Source organism: Scleropages formosus, chromosome 21 (assembly GCF_900964775.1).
Source record: "Scleropages formosus chromosome 21, fSclFor1.1, whole genome shotgun sequence".
Lineage (NCBI taxonomy): Eukaryota > Metazoa > Chordata > Actinopteri > Osteoglossiformes > Osteoglossidae > Scleropages > Scleropages formosus.
Genome location: NC_041826.1, coordinates 3,320,265 through 3,346,445, shown reverse-complemented (window position 1 = coordinate 3,346,445; position 26,181 = coordinate 3,320,265). Strand labels below are relative to the sequence as shown.

The window sequence follows — 26,181 nt, the reverse complement described above, 5'->3', positions numbered from 1 at the left end:
CAACCACTTGAAATATATTTTACCTAACTGTTTTACAGTCCATAAACCCTTATTTCTATTTTTTGAATTTTTAAGAATTTTATCAAAATTTATATAGGTGTAAAATTTTTATTGTTGATAATAGTTAGGCTATTACACTTTTTAAATGAAATTAATAACGGTCCAATAGAACTTACTTCCAAAGTGAGATATTCTGAGGTCTTTATCTATGGTATGAAATAAAAAGTGACAATTTCCCTGTCAATCAATTAATTTGATGGGAGCTTTATTGACATGTTGTCAAACAAAGGTTACAATTAATGACATTGAGATAGTGACAAAACCCACTCTGTAGACAAAGACCTTCTCTCCTCAGGTGTCCTGCTCTTTTGTCTGCAAAAATAAATGAGTGAATAAAAGTGCGATAGGCAATGACAGGGCACACAGGGGAAAACAAATGGCACCGAAAAAATGCGAGACACCTCCTTAATTAACCAACATCTGTTTGTTAATTCTTACACTAACGTAAGAGTACCGGACTTCATCCATTTCCCCTCTGTCAACGACTACCAGCAGACACAGCAAGCACTTGTCCGTTTCAATGAGCTTGGCAATTGCAAAATGGATAAACACAAGCCTTCTGTTCCTCCCAAGCCTAATTACACAGATTTTTCACCTTTTGAGACTGCTTTGCCTTTATTCTGTACCAGTTGTTAGAGTTTTTTTTTTTTATTATTCATTTTTAAAATGTGTTTTATTCAACAGATTGAAACCCAGCTAACAAGCTACAGTTAAGGTATATAAATTCAGCTTTCTGTTTTATTTAAAAATATGTGAAATTAACAAAGATGTACGATATTTTGGAGAAAAGTACCTGCTAAATGAATGAGTGTAAATGTAAATGTAAATGAAAACATTTTGATGTAGCCTCTTAACTTGCTATTAGATTGAAATGGGCTGAGGCGTTTTGAAAAAAAAGAAAAAAAACTGCTAATGTTAATGTCACTGAAACATGGCTGTGGTTTCTGTTTTTATAACAAACCCCTGTTTGATCTGTGTGCACAAATAAATCCAGCTTTCGAGCTTTCATGACCCCGTATGCCTTTTTGGGGCCTGCAACTGGTTTTAAAAAATAAACAATATGTGAATAATGGAGTTTGCAGTCTGCTAAGTCATCTGTGGTTTGGAAAGAAAAAAAAAAAAAAAAACCAGGAACACTCCTCAGAACTTCTAGATTGGACATGCGCAATCTCGGCTGTCAAAGAGCATTAGGTGAGGCACACAGATGCAGACTGGGATTCGTTGGTGGACCTTACAAATAAATAAATAAAATGCTTATTGCTGCAGCCTGATTATAACTTGGGGAAGCCATGCATAAAGTTTAATTACTACTTACACTATAGCTATTTGTGGCTGTGTACTGAAGCGTCCCATAAGCTGCACCACAGGAAATGGAGACTGTAATGCAGCAAAGCATTGTGCAGCTGGGGCTTCCAAATGATTATTTCCTGGACAGCTTTGTCGACATGAGAGAGTACGATTCCTGGAAGCTTTTTTTCTTTTGATTTATTTCTTTGTGTGTGCACACGTAGACACTCATTTCAGAGAGTGTTCTGATTTAGTTTTAAGCATCCACAGGTCCCTCAAAGCTGTGCTTACATAATATGCTTTTCTTACATTTTTGACCTCTTCCAAGAAAACAACACAATGCAACAGTGAAGCAAAAATGTATTGAATACTATTTGACCCTGGCCCTTCAAGGCTTATGCTGAACACAGAGTACAGGATGCAGACAATATTGTGGTGTTGGGAGCCAAAAGCCAGTTCCATCAGTACTTCTTGAAACCCTCGAAGGAAAATGTGCTATGGGTTTCAGATAGCAGTGTAGAAGGCTTGAAGCCATCCAGTAAAACCACAGTAAGCGCTGATGTCTTAAGCCTTCACCAAACTATTTAGGAGGCTGTGTACCGTTGAAAAAAACAATTGAAGACCACTACTTGTCCTACATGAAGTGTTTTTGCTACAGCCATTGTCTCTTGGGTGCTATCCTTCCAATCCATCTATCTGTCAACTGACTGATGGACTCATACTCTTACTCCTGCAACCTTGCCATCAGTATTTGTCAACCTCTCAGAAGTAATAAGACCACTTTATTATTAGTGGTGTTTGTATTAGCATGTGTATTATAATTTGAAGGTCCCTGGAAGCCATTTAAAAGCACGAAAAGCCTCCAGAGCTGACTGTCATGACCCATTAGTGTAAAAGCACACACGTTTTAACACTGAACATAAGGGTACCAAATGTCTTGAAAGGATTTAGAGAGTGTGTTCAGACCCTCTCTTCTTAGCAACCGTTTTGTCCCTTGGCTATTTGGGGAAAAAAACATAAAACATTAAAAATCATCCTTCTTTCACACTGTCGCCTCAGCTGTATTTGAGAATGCCACTGTACACCTGGGAGACATCTATTTAAACCTGAAATGTCACATAAAGAAAAAGTAGAGGGCAGAAGAAGGAAAAAAACTGCTCAAACCTTGATGACTGCACGAGCACAGCAATATGATGGTCAAAAGCTACTAGGATGTTTTTTCCCCTTTTTCTTAGCAGTGAACATACTCCTGCTGGTGAACTCCAAAGTGTAGGTCATGTTTGTACCTTGTGAACACTGGGCCTGGTACCATTTTCCTTTAGCAAACCACTGTACAACTGAGACTATGCAGCAGCACATAAATATGAGCTCTCCATGTACTGGCTGTGAGCCATGAGCTCTGGACAGCAAGCATCACTCTGGTCAAAACCTTGGCCACATATAGTTCATGGTGTTTAACCACAAACCTGCTCTTTGACTGTAAACATCAGTAAGCTTCAGAGGTCATGTGAACAACCAAATGAATGGATGCAAATAAACAGACTGCCTGCACGCAGATGGTAAAGGAAGATAGTAATGTTTCTCATTACAATGAGGGAGCTGTCTAGAGTAGCACTGGATTATCAAGAGGAATGCGTCAAACCATTACCATTCACATGCGAAAGCCATTATTAGTCAATCATCAATCCACTATTAGCCAAATCAGCAAACCTAAGTGGTTAAATCAGCAAATTATTACTGTTCAAATCAGTATACCATTAAGAGTCAAATCAGGAAATCTTACTAACTAAATCAACAAACCATTATAACCAAATTAGCAAAGACTATGAGCCAAAGAAACAAACATTACCAACCAAATCAGTAAATATTAATAGCTAAATAACTAGTCAGCAAAGACTATGAGCAAATCAGCAAAGATTATGAGACAAGTCAACAAACATTTCCAACAAAATCAGTAAATACACACACATACTGGCAGAAGCCACTTGTCCCGCACAGGGTTGCAGCAAGCCAGAGCCTAACCCAGCAACACAGGGCACAGGTCTGCAAGAGGAGGGAACACACTCAGCACAGGATGCCAGTCTGTCACAAGGCACTCTAAGTGGGATTCGAACCCCAGATCTGCCAGAGAGCAGGACCTGGCCAAACCCACTTCAGCACAACCCCCCCCACCAATCAATTAATACACACACACACACACATTTTCAGAACCGCTCGTCCCATACGGGGTCACGGGGAACCGGAGCCTAACCCGGCAACTCAGGGCACAAGGCTGGAGGGGGAGGGGACACACCCAGGACGGGACGCCAGTCCGCCGCAAGGCACCCCAAGCGGGACTTGAACCCCAGACCCACCGGAGAGCAGGACTGCGGTCCAACCCACTGCGCCACCGCACCCCCTCAATCAATTAATATTAATAGCTAAATTGTTAATATTCAAATCATCAAAGCATTGTTTGCTAAATCAGTAGACCATTACCAGTCAACACACAAGGAAGATTGTGTTTAACAAATATGTCAACATGAACCAGATTGCTACAATCTTCCCCATTTAAAGCGTTTTAAATATCATTTCGAATGTATAACAACAAGTTAAAACAAAGATATTACAAACTGATATTTTATACATGAAGACAAATGGTTGGCCCCTTTCACTCAGGAGTTTCATAACTGTGCAAGGAATGTGGTATACAGGCTTCCTTTCAATCCCACAAGCACCGATGTGCATATTCATTAGCCACAACAAACATTTTAACAGCCTTCAAATCTAAAACCTCTTTAAACATTCTCTCTTTTTGGATTTGCCATGATGGAAAAAAGATGTTGCTTGGGCTGAGTCCATGGGTTTCAAAAAGGGCAAACGTGGCAGTGGACACCTAGAGGGTATGTCTGAAAACCCGGGATGACTGATACATTCAACCTGCTGACTTGAGAGTCTATTTAAAAAAAAATAAAATAAAATAAGGTATTTTTAAGATTTACTCAATGTGGTTATTACAACACAGGACCAGATGTGCTCCTCTGGTCCACTACGAAGACACCATCCCACTCCCTTCCTCTAAAGGGTAAACTAAAGGGTAAAGCAGGATATGGTCGCCTGCCATTTCAGACCTGTCAACATGCTTTCCTCAACGGAAGGCAATTTTGCATTACTTCCTGCTTGGCATAATATTACATGCACTTAGAAGAGGACTGGTCTCATGGCCTGTTCTAAAAATACCGATTCAGGACAAGCATGAAGTAGTGTGCTCCACCGAAGTGTACTCTGTTTGTCCTTGCCAGCATCTGTTTCAGCTCTGTTCAGTGTTTTCTTGCACAAGATGTGCTCATGTGTTGAGTTTACACTGTGTCATGTGTATACCCTCAGGTTCCATCTACTGCAGAAGTGCAGCATGATGGGAGTAGGCGGCTGTCGAGACTCACTGCACGAGGAAGTCTCGTCCGAACGGTCCCCGCAGTCGTCGTCACGGTCGCAGCGCCACGTCTCCGGGATGCAGCGCCCATTTTGACAGGAGAACTGGTTGGCCTGACAAGTTTGAGCTTAAAAACAACACCAATGGCAACAAAAAGAAGGCTTCAATCATATGAGAGGAGGTGGCATACTGCTTAGAACTGCTTCTTTCTCGACTCAGAGAACACAGGTTGAGATTCCACTTCCTGCCATGGTGCCCTCAAATAAGGTACCTGACAATTGCCTGGCTCTTTAAGTAGACAAGTAATTTTAAGTAGCTTAACTTTTTTGGTCACTTTGGAGAGAAGGGTCAGCTAAATGAACAAAAGTCATTAAAATAAATATGACAGGGTTGTTTGATAACAAGCTTTGTGTTTGTGCCCATCGAGTCTGTCAACAAATTGGGCATCACTGTGGATCCTAGTGTTTTAACCACCAAATGCATAACCCATTTCTCATCTATAACAATTCCCTTACTTTACCCTCAAGTGGCAAAGCACAATTGTCGTGCTGAGATATTAAAAAAGGCAAATGACAAGATACCAGTACAGGAACATCAGCAGTTCACTAATGTTTGCGAAAGTGCATTGGAGCATTGTGAGACTGCATTTCCATGTCTGCTATTCAGCAAATAAACAACAGTTCTGGCAGAGAACAACCCAAGCAGAAATTGTACTGAAACCATTTATGGAATATAGTCTAGCAAAAGGGGTGTTTATGATCGGGAGGGTACGAGTGGGAATATTGCACAGTTGAAAGCAGCACGTTCATGGCACACAAAGGCCAAACATGATCTTGTTCAAGATGATGAAAAACACATGCATCTGTTTGCAAAACAATACTGCAGCAAATATGTTGTATGAAGTCATCTGAATGTTTCTTGAGAACAGTCTGGGCTTGACCTTAAATTAGTGTCCACACCATCTCGAAGCTTCTGAGAAGAAGAAAGCATCAACAGACCTAGAGCTATTTTGATATCCACATCAATTTCTTTCCTGCTGCAGGGGATTCTGCTGTGTTAGGAATATACGCTTTCTGTCAGTGTCTGACAACCAGATGAATCAAGAAGTGCTTAGGAATGAGGAATTCATAAACTGAAAGAATGGAGACCCATGTCCAAATGAGAATGCCACAGTGTTTAAAATACAAACGCCAAGTTTCCAATTTGCCACGGTGTACCGGGACACAGTAGATAACCCCCATGGAAAAGCAACCACGAGTCTCTGCGCTTTGCGTAACATGCCCACAGAACTTTGTAGCCAGAAAAGCACTGTACAAATGCCACTGGCAGTCAGTGCTGTTTTTCATTTCAGATCTATTGCCAACTAGATCTGCATTTGAAAATATAAGAATTCAAATTGTGTTGAGTGAAAATGAAGTCAGAAAGTTCACATGACGTATAAAAGTATTATTATTATTATTATTATTATTATTGCTGTTTTACTTGTTTAGCTGACACTGTTCTCCAACGTGACTTTGAATGTACGGTTTATATAGTAAGGGACTTACAGTATTTGTACTGCTGGGCAATTACACACACACACACACACACATACACACACACATTGCCTGAAACCGCTTGCCCCAAGCGGGATCGCGGCAAACTGAAGCCTAACCCGGCAACACATCTGAAAACTCAAACGATTTATGAATTTGTATCATAGATGTTGAGCAAATGAAAGAGGTCATTATAACTATAGTGCACAATGTTAATAGTGTTGACAAATAAATGAGGAAAAAAAAAAGCAATGGTTGTGTTTCGAACATATTGACTTTAACATGCCTGCTGAAAAAAGACACTGAGACAAAACCGAAAGGCCACACATTACAGCATACCTTTACACATGATGGGAATTTTCTAATGTACAAAGTGAATTGCTTCCTAAACATTTTAAAGCATCAAAATTAGGAAGGGAATAAGTTGCTGGATATATTCAAACTGAGCATTTAGGTCTGCATACAAGTCCAGCGTGTGGTTGGTAAAAATGTTTTCATGTGGTTTTCATGCAGTTCTGAGACAGATGTAGTCCGATGAAATATAAAACACTCTTCAGAGCTGAAATCAAACACCAGACATGATTATCTTGGTGATAAATCGTGGTAAAAATTGTAACCCAAATTAGCTAAAATGAGTTTCCAAGTAAGAGTTAATACTTTTTTCAGTACAAAAATGAATCCAGCCTTGAAATATTTCAATTGTGTCAATAGAAAAATTCCAGGAACTGATCTAACAATGACACCTCATGAAACAAACTTATCTAACTCAAAATTTATCAAAAGACACAAAAGGCACACATAAACACTGTAAATTAGTAACCATATAATTTTTTTTCTGCAGTGTGGAATTTGCCCATGTTTTCCGAAGAAAACTAATTAAATTGTTTCATATAAAAGCAAATAAAATCTAATAAAATACATTTTATACCACCTGTTTTTAATAATGATTTCTAGCACTTGTTTACCTGAACAGGTACCATTGGATTCATCCTCATTGTTTCCACAGTCATTTGTTCCATCACACAGCCATCTTTTGGGTATGCAGCGGTTGTTCAGGCACTTGAACTGGTCAGGAGGGCAACTGTGGCTATCTGCATGAATCAGGAAATGGTTTTTAAACCAATTTTTCCAACACTATAGACATCCTTGAAAATGAGCCTTGTGGCCATGGCCTCACTAATACTTGAGATATTCACACTGAACCAACAACTAATATGTCACCATTAGCATTTCTTGAAAGTCCGTCCATCCATCCATCCATCCATCCATCAGTATTTACTACAAGCCCTGAAAAAAACATTTTTCAAATTCATGAAAGAAGACAACTGAAGTGAATGTGAATTAGCCAATTCTGATTGTCAAATCCTTGCTGTTAGCTTCTTGTGTCCAGACAGACAGACAGATGAACAGATAGAAACCAGCCTAGGCAGGGTTTTGGAAATGTCACCAAAGGAATTTTTCACTAATTACATAATTAAATGATATTTGATCCTTATACATGAGGTTAACACATACCACAAATGCTGGCCTCCTCATCACTGCCATCTAGGCAGTCATCATCCCCATCACATCTCCAGGATGCTTGGATGCATCGGTTGTTCCGGCACTGAAACTCATTGCTTGCACAGTGCTGAGGTTCAGGTTCCCCTGAAAAACCTACAGGTATAACCGAAGCATAGATGCTTACTTGTTGATTAAGACAAAAAAGACAGCAATAGTAAGGGCGGCAAATTTTGCCTACAAAATAAGGCCTAAAAAGAAAACACAAATGATCAACAAAGACAGCTTGACTGTTGCCATCACAGATGCCATCAACTCCTTTAAATTTTGTTACTGATCTATAAAGAAAAGACACAGGAGAAGGACTGCTGGTAGAGAAAGGGCTACCTGAACAAGTGATGTTATTCCTCTCCAAGTGCTGGTTGTCTGCACACGCACAGACGCGACCCCCCGGGATGGGCAAACACAGGGTGCTGCAGCCACCGTAGTTGACTCGACATGCATTGTCACCTGTAGAATGACCAGGCCCATAGTGAACCCTTTCAATCAAAGCCCAGGTAGTGGTGGCCTTTTTACAAGACATGCTGGCAGTTATTCATTCCCATTGCAGTTGTTGTTTTCAGAAGGCAAGCATGAAAAAAAATAAATATCCAGCCAAAACCTGAGGTTTCCTATATCTGAAAATTTTGCTTGCATGCATTTTAAATCAGATTTGTTTGCATCTTTATTTAAAACCAATTCCTTTTTACAAAAAAGGCCAAGGCACTGGTGAATCATATACAAATGCATGCATGCATTTAAATTTGAGTTACAGTGAACATTGTTTAGGAGGCATATTTGACATTTTCATCCTTTTAGAGCTATAATTCATTCTGCTGTCAGAGGAAAGCAAACACTGAAGAATGATAGAAGGAAACTTTTTTGGGAGAAACTGTCAATTGTTCATTTGAAGAATGGGGACTGTGGTAAAGCACTAATGTCTGGCTGCAGTGCCTGGACCAATGAGATAAAGAGCGCTATTTATTGAGAGCCAATCAGCAGTACTCACCAGAGAAGAGACCCAATTAATCTCTTCAGTGACACGAGGTTTGGAGAAATGGCTACTTTAACGTCTCATGACAAGCTAAGAATCTGGATAAAAATTCCACAAGACTTCTTACTTTCTTACCATTTCATTTACTTAACTGCTGGAGAGAAGCAATGTACTTTTTTACTGATGTTCCCAGCTCTTTTCATGACTTGAATTAAGCCTAAGTAAGTGTTACATGAACAGCTGGAAAATAAAATTCCCAGTGTGTTGCACCTCTCAAAGACTACAAATATGCAAGATGGGGTCCTGGGACTCATTTTGTTTATTTCCATACTTTAACACAGTTCCACCACAATGCAGTACAAATGACACCATAAAGCTGGTACAGACCATTTGCAATGACAAAGAATGTAAGAATTGTCTTTGATTGATCTACGGTGTCGTTTACAGTGTGCTTCTGCTTCCCATCCTTTTTTTTTTCATTTTGGAATCGGCCTCAGACCACCATGGCCTAAAACTGAACAAGTCTTCTGAGCAAATTAAATGACACAGAACTTTATTAGTAGTATTTTAATAGCTAGCAAGTCAGATGAACATTAAAAAAAAAAAAAAAAACTTTGTAATTTTTCTGTTTTCCCAAAGTTGACTTACAATAGTTTACTACTGAGATCTATAAATCCATTTATGTCCTAGGTCGTTTTGTGCTCAATTTAGAATAAGAATGAAGGACTTGGGCATTTAAGCAAAGATGGGAGGCAATTCAGAAAAAAGGACCTTAATGAAAAGTAGTAAAGCAAGCGAAATATTTGAAACTGGGAGTTTGTGTACACTGGGACTGAAGTCCTTTGGCAGTACCTGACATACAACAAAGGTAGCGCATGTGGAGAGTGTATGGATGAGTGGGCATCATACATTTTAGGGTGAGGATTGATGCAGCCACTAAATAGTTTTACATCAAGGTGTATGTATAGACAGATAATCCTTTATTTTGCAAAACCCAGACATAATTAATGCTGGTTCCAATGGGATGCAGTCATGCTCATAAAAAAGGAAAAAACTAAAACAGAAAATATAACCTGCTGTACTATGAAATTGCATTTATAGGAAATACTAACAAATACACACACACACACACACACACACACACACACACACACACACACACACACACATAAATATATACTGCATGGTACAATTATATTTCCAGTATTCAGAAGTTACAACATTATTTCTGATAAATTACAAATTCTGAGTAATAGTACTCAAAAATATATTAAAACAGTGCCACTTGTGAACCTTTAAGTGAAGGAAAATAGATTGGTACCGATACCTTGTGTTACAAATATTCAAATTATAGATTTCCAAAGACTAAAATCTTCCTTCAGTTCATTTTCTTCACCGCTCCACTTGCGAAAATTTCTATTGCAGATTGAAAATGAGCTGTATGTCACCTTTCTACCATTAGTTGGCATCAAAACATGCTCAGAATGTAAAGGAAGACAGCAGACGTGAAGAAACACCTTCATTCCATGTGCTTCCTTAGGTTTACTGTGTTCACAGCTCATGTCTGGTTTTTCTGATTTTGCTGATCATTAGCAAGACAGAAGTTGTACATGTCTATGGAATGAACCATTCATCTATCTTAATGTATAAGGGTTTGTATAAAGTATGTATTTTTATTTTCAGACTTTAATTTAAATAAAATATTTAAATTTATTTAGCAGACACTGTTATCCAAAGTGACTTCCAATGAACTCTACGTAGTGTTATCAGCCCACACACCTTATTCAACAAGTTGACTTACACTGTTAGATACACTACTTACAATGGATCACTCCTCCATACATCAGTGAAACACTCACACACTGTGTATGAACCTGAACAGCATGTCTTTGAAATGTGGGAGGAAACCAGAGCACCCAGAGAAAACCCACACAGACACGGGAAGAACATGCAAACTACACACAAACTAAGCGAGGATCAAACCCATGTCCTTTCACACCAGCCAGGTGCTGTGAGACAGCAGTGCTATTTGGTGTACCACCATGCTGCCCAAACATTTAGACTTCTATAGCTTTACATTTATTGATTTAGCTGATGCTTTTCTCCAAAGCCACTTACAGTGTTCAGGTTACAATTACTCACCCATTTATAGAGCTGGGTAATTTTACTGGAGCAATTAAGGGTAAGTACCTTGCTCAAGGGTACTACAGCCAGAGGTGGGGAGCAAACCTGCAACCCCTGAACCCAAAGACAGTAGCTCTAAGCACTATGCAACCAGCTGTCCATATAATTTATACAAAATATGTTTCAGTATAATACAGTTCTTGGTATATCTTTTTACAGAAGCTTACCAGTAAATCATCTGAGGGACATCTCTTTTATTAAGCTTTTAGTGATCAAACAGATGATAAACTTGAAAGTTTAGCTCACTTGCAGCTGTCCGGTAGCAGTTACTAGCAAACTAAAACACTTCATACTAATAATACTGAGGTTATTTAAATTAAATTTGACATTAAGAGAATATATACTTTGTTACGGCTCTTATTTTTTAACTTTTAAGTTATAACTAACCAAAGTATTAGCATGTTAATGTCACAACACACAGGGACAACACTCCTAGTGACCAAAGAAGGCAACACTCAGTTCCACTAATCCAGACCCGTACACCTGTTCACAATTTAATCAGTCACATGTAAAAGTAGCAAACACCAAAGCAAGATTGCAGATTCTGCATAACCGATCTTTTACGAATGATCATTAGTCACTTATTTCCAAAGTTTTCTCCCATAGGCGTTTATGTTCCATTCCCAAGTGCTATACTTAAGTCTGTGTTCGGGCGTTACAGCAACCCCCATCCATGTGGGACTCTCATCCCAACATGACAGTTAAAAGCATTTTACAAGCATGAAAATGGAATTTTATTGGTCTATGCAGTCAAACTGTTATCAACACAAGTTATTACTATTATTATTATTATTATTATTATTATTGTTGTTGTTGTTGTTGTTGTTGTTGTCAGTAGTAGTATTTACAGGTTTACTTTGTAAAATCACAACCCGTGTTGCTGGGGAGTCTCATGTTTGAGCAGGAAAATGGATTTATTGTATAAAATTGAGAATTGTGGGTAAAAAGGAAATTTAGTGTTCAACCGCTGTAGGGGATCACTGGGAATATGAGAGGCCAGTGTCTATTGGGAAGTTCATAAACAAGGACAACCCGAAAGGCACTGAGCAAGCTGGGAAGGCTGGGTTGAGGCACAGGTCCTGGAGGGAAAGGGTTACTTGGTCAGAGAGCATTATTTCCTTGTCTTCGCTCCTATACCTCTTACTGTCTAAATGTCTTTCTTTGCCCTCTTGGACCCCAGAGTGCTACATTATAATTGTAAAAAGCAGTTGTACTTCTACTAATGAAAAGTACAATTTCACCAGGGCAACTATTTATAACAGAGTCAAAGTAATTCCTCACCAATATTTTCTGATTGCAATACACTTTATTGTCTTGTCTAAATTAGCCTAATGCCATAGTGCTGCCATACTGGTGCCATATTGGTGACTTACCCAGAGATTTCAAGCACACAAGAAACTATCACATGTAAGTAAACACAACACCCCATAAGGGGGCGCGCTGAAGAAGATGAAAACAACACAAAGAGACACAAATATGCAGTTCTTTTCAACTCCTCCAGGACTGCAACACATAAAAAACTGCAGGATGTAAACTAATGATGCACGCTTTCGCAGGCCTCGTCGCCACAGTGTGCCGCATCCCGCTGAGTGCAGACCCCCCACTGGTTGGCTCTGATAGGTGCTTACTCGCGTCAATGACTGTAATCATCGGCGCCCCGCTCCAAACATCTGGGGAGCATGAAAGTGTAAATGCTGCTTTATGATCACTTATGGAATTACAAACAACGCCCCTTCACTACCTGCCCCAATATGGCGCACTGGTTGAGTCATGACCGGAGCTTCTCACTCTTCTATTCTGGTGCTGCTGTCTAATGTCTATTACAGGTAAAGGGGCTGAAATGACAGTAGAGCACACTTCATTAATTTTAAGGTTTTATAAAAAAAAAAAAAAAAAACGCATACAGTTACATAGGCTACTATGGATTTGGTTCCAGAGAATAATCATTTGGGGGTGCATGGTGGCGCAGCAGGTTTGACAGATGCCCGCTGTGTGGTGCATCTGGGGTTTGAGTCCTGCCTGGGGTGCCTTGCAATTTTCTGGCTCGCCAGGACCCCTCTTGGGATTGCTGTGGTTGTTGGTTGGGAATAATAATTTGTAGCTTTGGTATTACAGCAAATATATTTTATAAACATTGCTTATTTCCAGTGTGGTACTGAAAGTAAAGCACACTCTGCTGGTAATCCAGTTAACAAAAAGGGCAACTCTGCATAGTGGCCTATGGGTCAATGAGTATTACAGTCATTAGCTGACTCTCTGCTAGTGTGCTGAAGTTGGCCCTGCTGGTAGTTAATGGTGCTTGCAGCTTTCCCACTGTCATTCCCAGTTCTGCACTGAGCCAACAGCAGACTCTGTCTGTGGTCCAAGAGGTTGAAAAACCAGGCCAGTTAAATTGTCTGACCCTTAGAATGGGCCACGATGGTAAAATATGGGGAAAAGGTGAAAATTTAGCACAGATGCAATATTTATGAGTCAAGAAAGACAAGCTACAAGGAAAAAATTAAAAATAAGTCAATAAGTTGTCCGACTCATATCCTGCAAAGTACTATATCTAATGAGCTGGCTGTGTATACAGAGGTAGCAGAGTAATTAGTGTGCCATATAAATAGCTGCTGCATCTTCATCGCTGCCATGGTAGCTACTAAGGATGTTGTGGTATAATACTATAATCATATTTTACTTACCTCTAAAGTAGCAAACCACCAATTATCACTAAGTCAGCTGTAGTTGGAATAGTCAGTAATTTAATAATGCTGATGATTTAAGAAAAAAAAAAAAAAACATAGGCAATTAACTCTGATGGTTCATATTGCCTTATATACATTTTATTTTTTTCAAACCTTGTTGCCTTGCTCTTGGACAGCTAGTCCTCATTTAAATTAATTACTCTGCAAAAAATTCTGTTGATGCACTTGTTGTTTTAAAATAACAGAAAAGAATTAAATTTGCAGGATGTTTGCCTTTCATGTCTTCCATTTAATTTCACCTTCTTTTTTTTCTTTTTTTTTTTTTTTGCATTGATGTATAGCTTACCCATGATTTATTCCCTTTTGGTTTTTACATTGACAGATATCAAGTGAAATAACCTGCTTGCAGTGTTATTTCATAAGGTTAAAATTTGCATCTGGCGCACTGTTTTCAGCAGACATGCTGTGGATCTTGACGTGTTAATTAAAGTTCAAAGCAAAGGGTTTTCCTGCAAGTGCAGCTTTTCATAGTCATGCTGCCAGTTAGCATTTGGGTTGAAAGAAAAATGCTTACACGATGAGGGGACACCCTTGGTTTACCTTCCACCATGGGTCACATGCAGTATGTATGACAAGCAGAAGGAGTCTTTACCTAGCTGGCTTTGGGCATCATACACCCGAAGCCCAAACAATGGAGGCCTTTCGCTCCTCAACAGCGTGACTTCACTTGACAGCAAATCCAACTGGAAAATGGAGGCATTCATGTAGTCAGCCCAGAATATGTAGTTACGGTAATGGGAAATCCCAAATGGGTGGTTCAGTTCCTTCCCATTATACACGACCTAGCATGGAATAAATGAAAGCATTTTAAAACACAAACAATTCACATAATCTTTAAACAGACAACTTTTTTTTTTTATTAGACATGAAAAATCTTGAGATATCACTAATGTTACAATGCTGCAGTAAAATATGTCTTTATATAGACTAGTAAAGCTATAATAATCTTTTGCAGGAAGTAAGCAATGGATAGAAAAACAACAACAGTAAATAGGAGGTGATGACTATGTATGCTACACATTATATATATTTATTTGACACTTTTCTCCTAAGTGACTTACATTGTTAGGCCACTTAAATGATTTTACAACTGGGCAATTTTTTACTGATATACCAAGGGTACTACAACATAAGAAGCGATTTGAATCTGGGTCCTTTGGGTACACTACTGTAACTGCTGTACCTACTGCCAGTTGGCAGACCTACAACCAACAACTCACAAATTGGATTTTATTTTAAATTTCCTCAAAAGTGTTTTAATGCACCACTCTCCCAGTGTGGCCTGATTTCACATTTACCATTCTGCCAGTGCCATTCAGGAAGATCCTTTCAATGTGGTCATAGTACGCATCACACCAGTACATGGTACTGGTTCTGTGGTCCAGAGAAAGGCCATTGGGCCACAGCATGTTGGACGTCACAAATATCTGCCGATGGGAGCCATCCATCCATGCCTGCTCTATCCTTCCGATGCTGTCATTCACCTCATCCTCCTCCCAGTCTGTCCAGTACATCCAACTGAAAGGTGGAAAAAAATACAGTCTGAGATAAATAAGAAAAAAATGGTACAGCAACAGCATTTGAAAACACTGTTTAGTTTGATTTTGAACACTTTGCTGAAGTATAAATGCCACAGAAGTCAAGTCAAAATGTATTAAAAGTCAATGCTTGCTCTGAGGATCATAGTGCAAGTCAAAGTTTACCGATATTTTAGAATTAGGAGCCTTGGGAGTTAAAGACAAGTATAGCAAGGAACCATCAGTAGGTATCAAAGGCAGGAGGTGAATCCAAGAGGCAGCTGCTTGGCATGACACACAAATGGTTACTGACAAACAGGTGTGTATGTTGTGATAAGATAATAGCTCCACTGTCTTGATTTAATCCACACCCTTGTCCCTTACGTGGGGGATTTTCCCCCTCTGTCTCTGGTGCCACCCCATCTGTCTGATCAAGGACTAAGCCTTCTCTCCAGATTCTTTGCACAAAACAAAACGTGACAGTGGGGGTATTAGGGAGCCGTACGTCTCTCGATGTCTTAGTGACCCATTGAATAATGCAAGACTCCTGGGAGTGTGATGACTGGCAGGTCCTTCTGTTAAAGACAGATTCTCTTCCGAGCAAAACAAAAAGTGATCAAGGCTGTAAGACAGAAGTTCTAATCCATGCAAGACAAGAAGTTATATGCAGAGAGGGGCAGATGGGGAACTGGAGGAGGCACAGCTCATTTGACCTACAGATCACATCAAGCATACTGTAAAACTTTCAGGTGGTTAGTCATGAGGCCGCTGACATGTCAATTCATAAAAGCACCTCTCCCGGATAATGACATTAATGAGTTCAAGCGTGCTTTTCAGTAAACATGAAAAAGTAAGCCAGCTTAAAAACCATGTTTTATGATAACATGCCATTAAAACCCATAAAAAAACCGCAATGTTTTATTCCTATATGAGGACATCTTTTTGTCTTTTGAAGTAAAAAAAGGTAGAAATATAAAACAGAGAGTGAGAATGTAGCTATTTTCAGCTTCCCATAAATTTCAGATAGGCAGGCCCCCAAGGAAATGCATGCCTGAACACAGGTAGATATTTTAATAAGTCAATATTATGCATGTGCATCATAATGAATAATAAAAGGTTTATAACTTGAACAAGAAACTGAGCAATGAAATTGCACAAGGTTTCTGTTTAAGCGTATGGTCTAAATAAAAAGATAAATAAATAGTTGTAAACAGAAGTGATATGTCACTGTATTTTGTAATTATCATTATTCATTATCTTTCCAAGGACATTTTCAGCTGTTTGGCTGCTTTATTGCTCTCATGAGCACATTTCATACATTAGCAAAAAACTGCATCAAACAGCACATTTGCACTGTATGGAAAACTGAAACACACCCTCCAAACAAAATGTGGGTAAGTCTGTGTGTGTGTGTAAAATTGTGCCCTAACATGATAAACCCATCAAATCCATTTATTGCTGCTTTTGTCCTACGTTAGCACATAACACCTATGACTGCACCGAAAATCTCAACAGGATTCTTTACTTTTTTAAGAGTAATATCATGCTTTACCTCTGACTCTAAACAAACTGTCCTGAACAAAAGGTATCATTCCAATAAAGGTATGCAGATATACAAAGTCAGTAAAAATTTACATTTATTTAAGAATAGACATATTTTAGGAATTATACACATTTCCATTTTTTCTTGGGAAAGTGGGCTGTGTTTAATGTACTCATCTTAAAAATTTCTGAAAACCATGAAAAATACTGTTCTTAAACTTCTGAGCCTCTTATATCAGCACTATCCAGCACATACACATTGCTGCCTTTGCAGCAATTCATGGCATTAGTGTCTCAGTAGTCTAAGCCTTTCTTCTTATTACCAGAGCTGAACCATATGCCCACTTCTGACCCCTTTCTCACTCTCAGGTAGAAGTCCAATCAGACGGCTCTCTGACCAAAAAATTAAATTTAGTCATTATTTATTTGCAAATTAACTTGCATGTGTTATTACCTTTCAACAGAGGCTTAAAATGTAACGTATTATTATATTCTGAACACCTCAAGACCAACAGTAGTAATATTTTATATATAGACAGCAAATGTATAACAATTCAGTGACAGTCCCAATAACTTTGCTATCAGGTCAAGTCAAAGTAATGTCAAAGTGGCTTTATTATCATTTCAACCAAATGCAGCTGGTAGTGTACACAGTGAAACAAAACAAAGTTCCTTCAGGACCATGGTGCTACATAAAACAACACAATGAACTTACACAGGACTACATAAAGTGCACATGTGCAAGACATGTGGAAACAGGTATTGCTATGCAATAAAACTACGTTTTCTAAGTTTTTCTTCCTTTTTTTTTTCAGTAAACTTCCCGATTTTTAAAGCGATACCTGTGCATCACATATGTATACCATAATATCAGGGTACAAGGATGAAACCTTCTGATACCAGAAAAAAACACAGTGTAATTTTAAAAATTTGGATGAAAAATAAATACATTCCGAGAACAATGCTTAGGCTTAAGCAATACTTATTGCTAGACTGTTTAGACTGGAAACACATAACAGGGCCAATGTTTCCATTGCTTCATCTAAATATTGTTTTTTTTTTCACAACGTTTTCTGACGTTTAACTAATTATGATAATAATTAGTATTCATATCTTCCTAAATACACTTTATAGTATTATACTTTATACTATACTTGAAACGCCTTAATACGGACCCAGCCCAGCAGGAACGTTTCCAGCGAGCCCTTTCCGCTCAGGGAGCGCATTTGGGTACGATTGAACACAAGCTCGGGAGGCTCACTGAAGGCTTCCAGGCTTTGGTGAGCGCACTGCAGGAACAGGGACTGCTCGTCTCCGACTAGCAGCCGCAGTCGCCTGCATGTGCACCGCCTGTTCAGCGAGACGCCACTCCAAATCCTCCACCGCCGCCGCAATAGGACCCACGCCTGCTACTTCTGACACGCTATGATGGTAACCCCGACCTCTGCGCTGGATTTATCATGCAATATGAGCTTGTGTTTTCCAGCTTGCAGCATGTGTATGGTTCGGATCACAGTCATATCACTTACCTGATCTCACTGCTCACAGACAGGGCACTGGATTGGGCAACAGTGGCATGGGAAACATGCGTGCATAGTACGTATGACAATTTTAAGACACGGTTTCTTGCTGTTTTTGGACTACCCCTGCCTGATGATAGCGCCAGTGATAAACTTTTTGAAATTAGACAAGGGGACTAATCCGTGGCCGATTATGCCATTGAATTCCGCACGCTAGCTGAACGCAGTGTCTGGGGCAGCCCTGCATTTGCATTACTAGCATGTTTTAGGCGGGGGTTGAATACGTAAAGAGATGGCATTCCAAGGGGAAAAGTGGACCTTGGACCGGTTTATCGAGACCGCTGTTGCCCTAGAAAATGCTGTGCGGGACAGGCAACCCTGGACCAGACCGCCCCCGGAGAGAAACAGCCCCAGCCGTGGGGACCTGGAGCTGATGCAGCTGGGACATGGCCGTCTTACCCCAGCAGAACGCCAGAGGAGAGTACAGGAACAGCTCTGCCTGTACTGTGGGACCCCGGGTCATCGCCAGCTTCAGTGCCCTGTGCGTCCAGTTAACCAGGTGAGTGGAACTCTCCACTGCTACCATCTCACTGTACCCATAGTATTACCTTGGGGCACTGGGGAGGTGGTGGCGCAGGCTATGGTTGACTCAGGAGCTGCGGGTAGTTTTATGGACACCACATTTGCCAAAACGCAGAAAATTCCTCAAGTGAAGTGCCAGATGCGTCTGAGAATTAATGCACGGGATGAACAGCCATTAGGAGGGGGTTATGTGGATGCTCAAACCAGACCAGTGGAAATCATGGTGGGAGCATGTCACCAGGAAACCATCCAATTTTACCTAATAACCTCGCCAGATGTCCCTGTCATTCTTGGCTTTCCCTGGTTGTCCTGCCATGACCCAGTGTTCCTCTGGAGTTCTGGAGAATTTGTCTCCTGGGGAACCCAATGTGAGGAAACATGTCTGAAACTACCGTGCAGGGCCACTTCCACTGAAGGGGCCAACAACGATCAACAGATCCTCATCCCTCCAGAATATCTTGACCTGGCAGAGGTATTCAGTCGTTGCCGCCTCATCGGCCTTAGGACTACGCGATCGACCTCCTTCCAGGTACCATGCCCCCACGCAGCCAAATAGATCCCTTGTTACATCCCGAGCTCCAGGCTCTACAACAGTACATTTCTGAAGCCCTCGCTTCTGATATCATACGTCCTTCCACTTCACCCGCATCCACCGGGTTCTTCTTTACTGAGAAGAAAGATGGGGGACTCCGCCCCTGCATTGACTACCGGGGTTTAAACAACATAACGATAAAGTACCCACACCCCATGCCTTTGATCACAGTAGCCTTAGAACAAGTCCGTCACGCCCAATGGTTCACGAAATTGGATCTTAGAAGTGCTTATAATCTTATCCGGTTAAGAAAAGGGGATGAGTGGAAGACAGCTTTCAGCACCACCATGGGGCATTATGAGCATCAGGTCATGCCTTTTGGACTAGCAAATGCTCCCAGCGTTTTCTAGGCCTTTGTCAACCGTGTTCTAGGGGACCTGGTAAACAACAGAGTCCTTGTCTACTTAGATGACATCTTGATCTACTCCACGGACCTGAGAGACCCCACATCCAACTGGTCAGAAAGGTACTGTAGAGATTGCTCCAACATCGCTTGTATGTGAAGTTAGAGAAGTGTGAGTTTCACTAGAAACAGGTCTCCTTTTTTGGCTTCATACTCTCTAGTGATGGAATAGCCATGGACCCCAGGAAGGTAAGGGTCATTCTTGGCCCCGTCCCACTAACGCTAAAGCACTTCAGCGCTTCCTGGGCTTTGCTAACTTTTATCGTCAATTCATTAGAAACTTCAGCTCAATCGCTGCATCGTTAATGGCCTTGGCTGCTACCAAGACACCCCGACTACCTTGGACAGAAGAGTCCCAACGTGCTTCCGATGACCTCAAGCATCTGTTTACATCAGCACCCATTCTACGTCAACCCGATCCGGAGCTGCCATTTGTCGTGGAGGTAGATGCCTTTGAGACCGGAGTGGGAGCGGTGCTATCACAACACCAAGGCCAACCCAGTAATATGTATCCATGTGCCCTTTTCTCTAGAAAACTGTCTGTAGCCGAGAGGAATTATGATATCGAAAATCAGGAACTGCTTGCCATGAAATTGGCATTAGAAGAATGGCAGCACTGGTTAGAGGGCGCCAAACATCCCTTTGTAGTTTTGACCGATCATAAAAACCTTGAATACTTACAGTCTGCCTGTCGCCTAAACCCCTGGCAGGCTTGATGGGCGCTCTTTTTCTCTCGCTTTGTCTTCACAGTAACCTACAGGCCCGGGTCCAAGAACACCAAAGCAGATGCCTTATCCCGACTGCATGAGGAGCGGCATGACCACCAGGAACCCAACTATATTCTACCCAGAACCTGCTTGGTAGCACCGATTCAATGGGACATTGCTCAGGACCTAAACCAAGCACTAGCCTCTGAGCCAGAACCCCCAGGTAAACCCACTGGCAAACAATATGTCCTTCCGAGCTTACGAGCCACCATCCTCCAGTGGGCACATGGCCATCCAGCAGCCGGACACCCTGGGTTTAGCAAGACTCAGACACTGTTGCAACAAAAGTTTTGGTGGCCGTCACTGAAGGAGGATGTGCTAGATTACGTAAGGGCCTGTCAGACGTGCGCTCAAACAAAGGCATCTACCCAGAAACCAGCCGGTCTCCTAGAACCTCTACCTGTTCCTAACCGCCCGTGGTCCCACATAGCGCTAGACTTCTTGGTGGACCTACCAAGTTCGGAAAGTAATACCACAATCATGTCTGTGCTAGACCGGTTTTCTAAGGGATGCCGCTTGGTGCCACTTCCGAAACTTCCCACTGCCCTAGAGACGGCTGAATTGTTGTTTCACCACATCTTTCGCTTTTATGGTCTCCCAGTAGACCTCATTTCCGATCGGGGGCCCCAATTCACCTCCAGACTGTGGAAGACCTTCTGGAAGAAACTAGGGGTCACGGTAAGTCTGACCTCAGGATACCATTCTCAAGCAAACGGACAAGTTGAAAGGTTATAACAAGATATCGGCAGGTTCCTTTGTAGCTACTGCTTCGAACAGCCCCACCAATGGGTCCGATACCTCCTGTGGGCTGAGTATGCTCATAACACACTGACACATACTTCCACAGGATGCTCTCCCTTTCAGTGTGTCCTAGGATATCAACCTCTGCTGTTTCCATGGCACCCCGGTTCCAGTGACATGCCAGCTGTTGATGACTGGTACCGAAACAGCAGGAAGGTGTGGGAGACGGTAAGGGAGCACCTTCTCCAGAGACAGGTCAGTATCAAGCAGCAGGAAGACTGCCGTCGGTGACCTCTCTCCTTTGTGCTAGGCCAGAGAGTGTGATTGTCCATTTAGGGTCTCCAAGGGTCTTACCTTTCAAAGAAACTCAGCCCCAGGTATATAGGTCCCTTTAAGGTGCTCCGCCGGATAACGCCCGTCTCATACAGACTTCAGTTGCTGCAGTACGTAAGAATTCACCCAGTGGTACGGCATACTCCGTTCGCTCCTTGCTGGACTCCCGTCGCTGGGGAGGGACTCTTCAGTATCTTGTAGACTGAGAGGGATACGGGCCAGAGGAATGGAGCTGGGTGGCAGCTCGGAACATTTTAGACCCCGACTTGATTTCTACTTTTCACAGGGAACACCCAGACCGGCCCTCTTCCAGACCCCGGGGTCGTCCGCCGGGCCCTCGCCAAGCATCTAGAGCCGCTCCTGGAGGGAGGGTGCTGCCACACCCATGCTGACGGAACAATGAGCTGCAGCTGGGAACCAGTCAGGGCGGGAGCATAAAAGGCAATGACGAAACCAAGTCTGACGCGGAACCTTGTTCGCCTTGCTCCAAAGCTTCCCATGAGACACTTGCTCTACTACTCCCTGGTTCTTGTTCATCGTTCCTTGCCCTTGCTCCTTGCCCTGTGTTCACTACTCTTTGTTCCCCGATCCCTGTACCCTCCTACCTGGTTGGCTTTCCTGTGTACCTGCCCCTCGCCTTCCTCTCGACTTCGCTTCCTGGATCATCCCCTTGAACGACGTTAGCCCCTCGGTGACCCTTGCTTGTCTGAGACTACGACTGTTGGATTTCCCGAATAAACTTCCTGTTCGCTCTGCACTTGGATCCATCTTTTCTCATCCGGACACGGAACATGCCAATACTAACACCATACTATTCCTAAAAGATTGTTTTCATTTTCCTAGAGTTCTGTCTTTCTATAATTTTACCACTGATGAGGACAACTGCTAGGATGTTGAAGTAAGTATATACAAGTATGCTAAATAAGCTGACATCTTTTATACTAGCTGACACAAGTAACGTTCTTGCACTTGCTCTTAAAAAACTGTCAAACATAAGAATTTGCTTAAAATATTGAAATTATTTATGAATTGTATGTATTACAAATTTGCCTTTGAATAGTACACACACACACACATTTTCTAAACCATTTGTCCCATACGGGGTCGCGGGGAGCCGGAGCCTAACCCGGCAACAGAGGGCATAAGGCTTGGGGGGAGGGGACACACCCAGGACGGGACACCAGTCCGTCGCAAGGCACCCCAAGTGGGACTCGAACCCCAGACCCACTGCGCCACCGCGCCACCGCACCCCCCTTTGAATAGTAATGATTTGAAATTGTTGGCACAAATCAGTCAGGCATGCATTTGCTCATGTACATCCCACACATAGATATAAAAATCAGTTTAACTATGGATAAGATTGTTACCATAGGCTCTTAGATGATGCCTATGAAAACATAAAGAGGCAGGGATGAATCTGAGAAGAATGATACTGGAATTCTGGAAGACTAAGGAACGTCCGCCAGAATGAGACCCATCTACATCTGACACTTTTCATAATTTCATGACTGTACTCTCCTTTCCTCTGCAACATGTTGGAGCACTATTCTGAATGCATGAATGCACTGTTCTGATGCCCTTTATTAGTCACTGTAATTCAGCTTTGTGAAAAATGTAGCGTGCTGATCCGACTGAAAGGCTTGAGACTGAATTGATGGCTCTTGAATATGAGAATGTACAATAATAATAATAATAAAAAGACTATTCCATCACTCAAATAGAACCCACACAAACATATGGAAAACATGTAAACTCAATGCAAAGCTTGGATCACATTCAAAATAAGGTAGTTTTGTGATAATCCCTCATGAGGGCCTTTTCACCATTAAGTGATGTACTCTTTGATGATTATGATGACTGTTGTAATAATCATAATATCACGAAGTTCACAGCACTACACCTTATAATACACTTACACCTTATAAACATTTTTTTATAAAAATTTGCCATTAAGTGGAGATGCTTCAGAGGTCTTACTTTTTGTATTGCTTTCATTGTGAGTTCACTTTTAAAAATCTCTTACAATCATAGAAATGGCCCACATTATAAACATTTCAAAATCACCTCACTTTTAAGGTGTAATTTTAGAACTTGTTTCACATTTACATTCATTTAGCTTAAACTTGTGTTGACACAGGATAAGAGTATAGAAATACAGTAAATGGACAAGAATGATACTGACAGAATGAATGTTCTTAGCAGACAAACAGGTAGAGCAAAATTAACCAATTAAATTAAGCATTACTTAGCTTTTGAATTAAAGGGAATTCAACTAAAAAATTAGCAATACATTCTTCCATATCCCATACTAATATCTTAAGAGGGTAAAATAACAGATGAATTCATCTCCCATACATCTGTGGTTATCAACAGTACTAAAACAACCATAAAATTTTACTTAAGGGCTTACATGGATGAATGGAAAACTTGTACAAGATAAGCTAGCCAATTAGAACTTTGACTATAGCGTAAGGTGTGCTTGAAAAAAGTAATACATATATATACACACACACATTCATATATATATATATATACTAAAAGAGGCAATGAAGGTATATTGGCAAGACTCCATATTCTTGAAAAAGAAAAAAACTAGACCTAGATATGGGCGGCTCTCTTTTGCAGACACACATAATTCAAACACAGGAGGCAGATAAACAGTTATAGTCACCATCTGGTATCTTGAAATGGAGACTATTTCTGAATTGTTCATGTAATATTAATGAAAAAAACTTTCAGATTAGAGGTGAAATTCCGTACTTCAACCCAATAGAAACTGTATCATTTTACAACTAATGCTGTGGAATAGATAGATAGATAGATAGATAGATAGATAGATAGATAGATAGATAGATAGATACCCCTAAATTTATGCAAATTGACTGTACTTCAACCCCTTACATAAGTCAAAAGTTACATATGTCAGATTTCCCCTCCTCTCCCACCATTCAACTCATTCCTTTCATGTGCTCCTTTATACGAGCAGAATCCTTCAGTAGCGTATTTATAGTCAATACGACTTAAACCTGTTTTCAGATGATAATCTTTGTCCACCTTCATAATTCCTTATTTTTTTTCAGTTTTATCTCCTAACCGATTGTGGCACGCTTGCAAGACAGTTGTCGTTCTCCTTCAGTTGCACATTTACCACCAGGCATTGTGAATAATGAAATATGTAAAAAAAAATGTGAGAAAAAAGCACTACACTAATGAGAGGAGATGTGTTCATGGCTCAACACATGCGAGAACTGGGAAGATGCAGCTTCCTGCCTTGTCTGGCTCGGCCAACTTGCGCTTAACGTATTTCAGATGTTTTGCATAAAATAAAAGCGGTATCCGTAAATAATGTGTATGCCAGGAATGTTTTACGTAAATTTGGATTTACGTAAGTAGAGGAGTCTCTGTAGATAGATAGTCAGAATCAAGCCAAATGCTGTCGCTTGATCAAAAATATACATTCTTTGCCAACCATCTCAACCATAACGTCCTTTCCCAGGCTTACTTCACTACGGAAATTTCTGTATAATGGGGAAGGAGCATTGGCCACAGTGAGGGAGCCTTGAAGTGGATATGTTTTGACAGGCTGTTAACATTGGGCTTGCCTGGAACTTCTCATTTCACACAGGCTTTGAAACACCAATCTTTAAAACAAGGCATTGCTGGAGTGGAAGAACAACGACATGCAGACTTTAAGTCATCAGCTCTGGCATCAACTTTTTATTCCATTTCTACAAGGCAGGAAAGCAATTCCAGCCTTCTTTAAAACAATCCAGAATCCAGAGGTAAAATGCTTTTTGATGTTTACCTAACAAAGAATCTTTTCCATTTCTTCCCCATAAAAAGGATGCACCAAATCAGCATGTCTTTTTTTGAGCACTTTTAAAGTTAGTAAGGGCCTAATGACTCAGTAAATTAATCAACAGGAAAAAAGGAAAAAGTCCTCCAAGTGTTAGTCCCACAGTTTGGTACAGCCTTGTAATTTGAACCAGCTGCACTACAATTCTTGCACTTATGAAACAATTTCACTGAATGCATCTGTGTCCCCATCAATCGTAAAGAATGATGCATAGTTATCCAATGAGATATGACCATTCAAGTTATGACAACTTGACTTCATGAGTAGTTTCACTTAATACCCTTACTGCAGCTTATGGGGTTTTTCACCATGTTTACGAGGACCAAATCTGGATTTTGTGTCACTCAAGACACCTGGAAAATATGAGAAATTTAGATAGATTCATTTTGTAGACACTTTTCTCCAAAGTGACTGACAATGGTTATTAACTGGTTTTTAGTGCAGCTGCCTAGAGCCATTCAGAGATCTATACAACACGGCAATTTAACAAACACACAGAACAATTTACAGTCACTATTTCACCTGAAACATGTCTTTGGTCTGAGAGAGGAAACTGGAGCATTTAGAAAA

The 26,181-nt window shown here is 40.8% G+C and overlaps 1 protein-coding gene across 5 annotated transcripts in view; it reads right to left on the bottom strand.

Moving 5' to 3' along the window:
- LOC108924287 (low-density lipoprotein receptor-related protein 1B-like) overlaps positions 1-26,181 on the bottom strand; it is a 368,874-nt gene that overhangs the window by 172,532 nt on the left and 170,161 nt on the right. For all 5 annotated transcript variants that reach the window (XM_018735562.2, XM_029247286.1, XM_029247287.1 and 2 more), the window contains 6 exons: positions 15,057-15,276; positions 14,351-14,540; positions 8,182-8,304; positions 7,810-7,950; positions 7,260-7,385; positions 4,770-4,886 (listed from right to left, as the gene is read on the bottom strand). In XM_018735562.2, the coding sequence (XP_018591078.2) occupies positions 4,770-4,886; positions 7,260-7,385; positions 7,810-7,950; positions 8,182-8,304; positions 14,351-14,540; positions 15,057-15,276 (917 nt within the window). The remainder of the gene's footprint in view (positions 1-4,769; positions 4,887-7,259; positions 7,386-7,809; positions 7,951-8,181; positions 8,305-14,350; positions 14,541-15,056; positions 15,277-26,181) is intronic.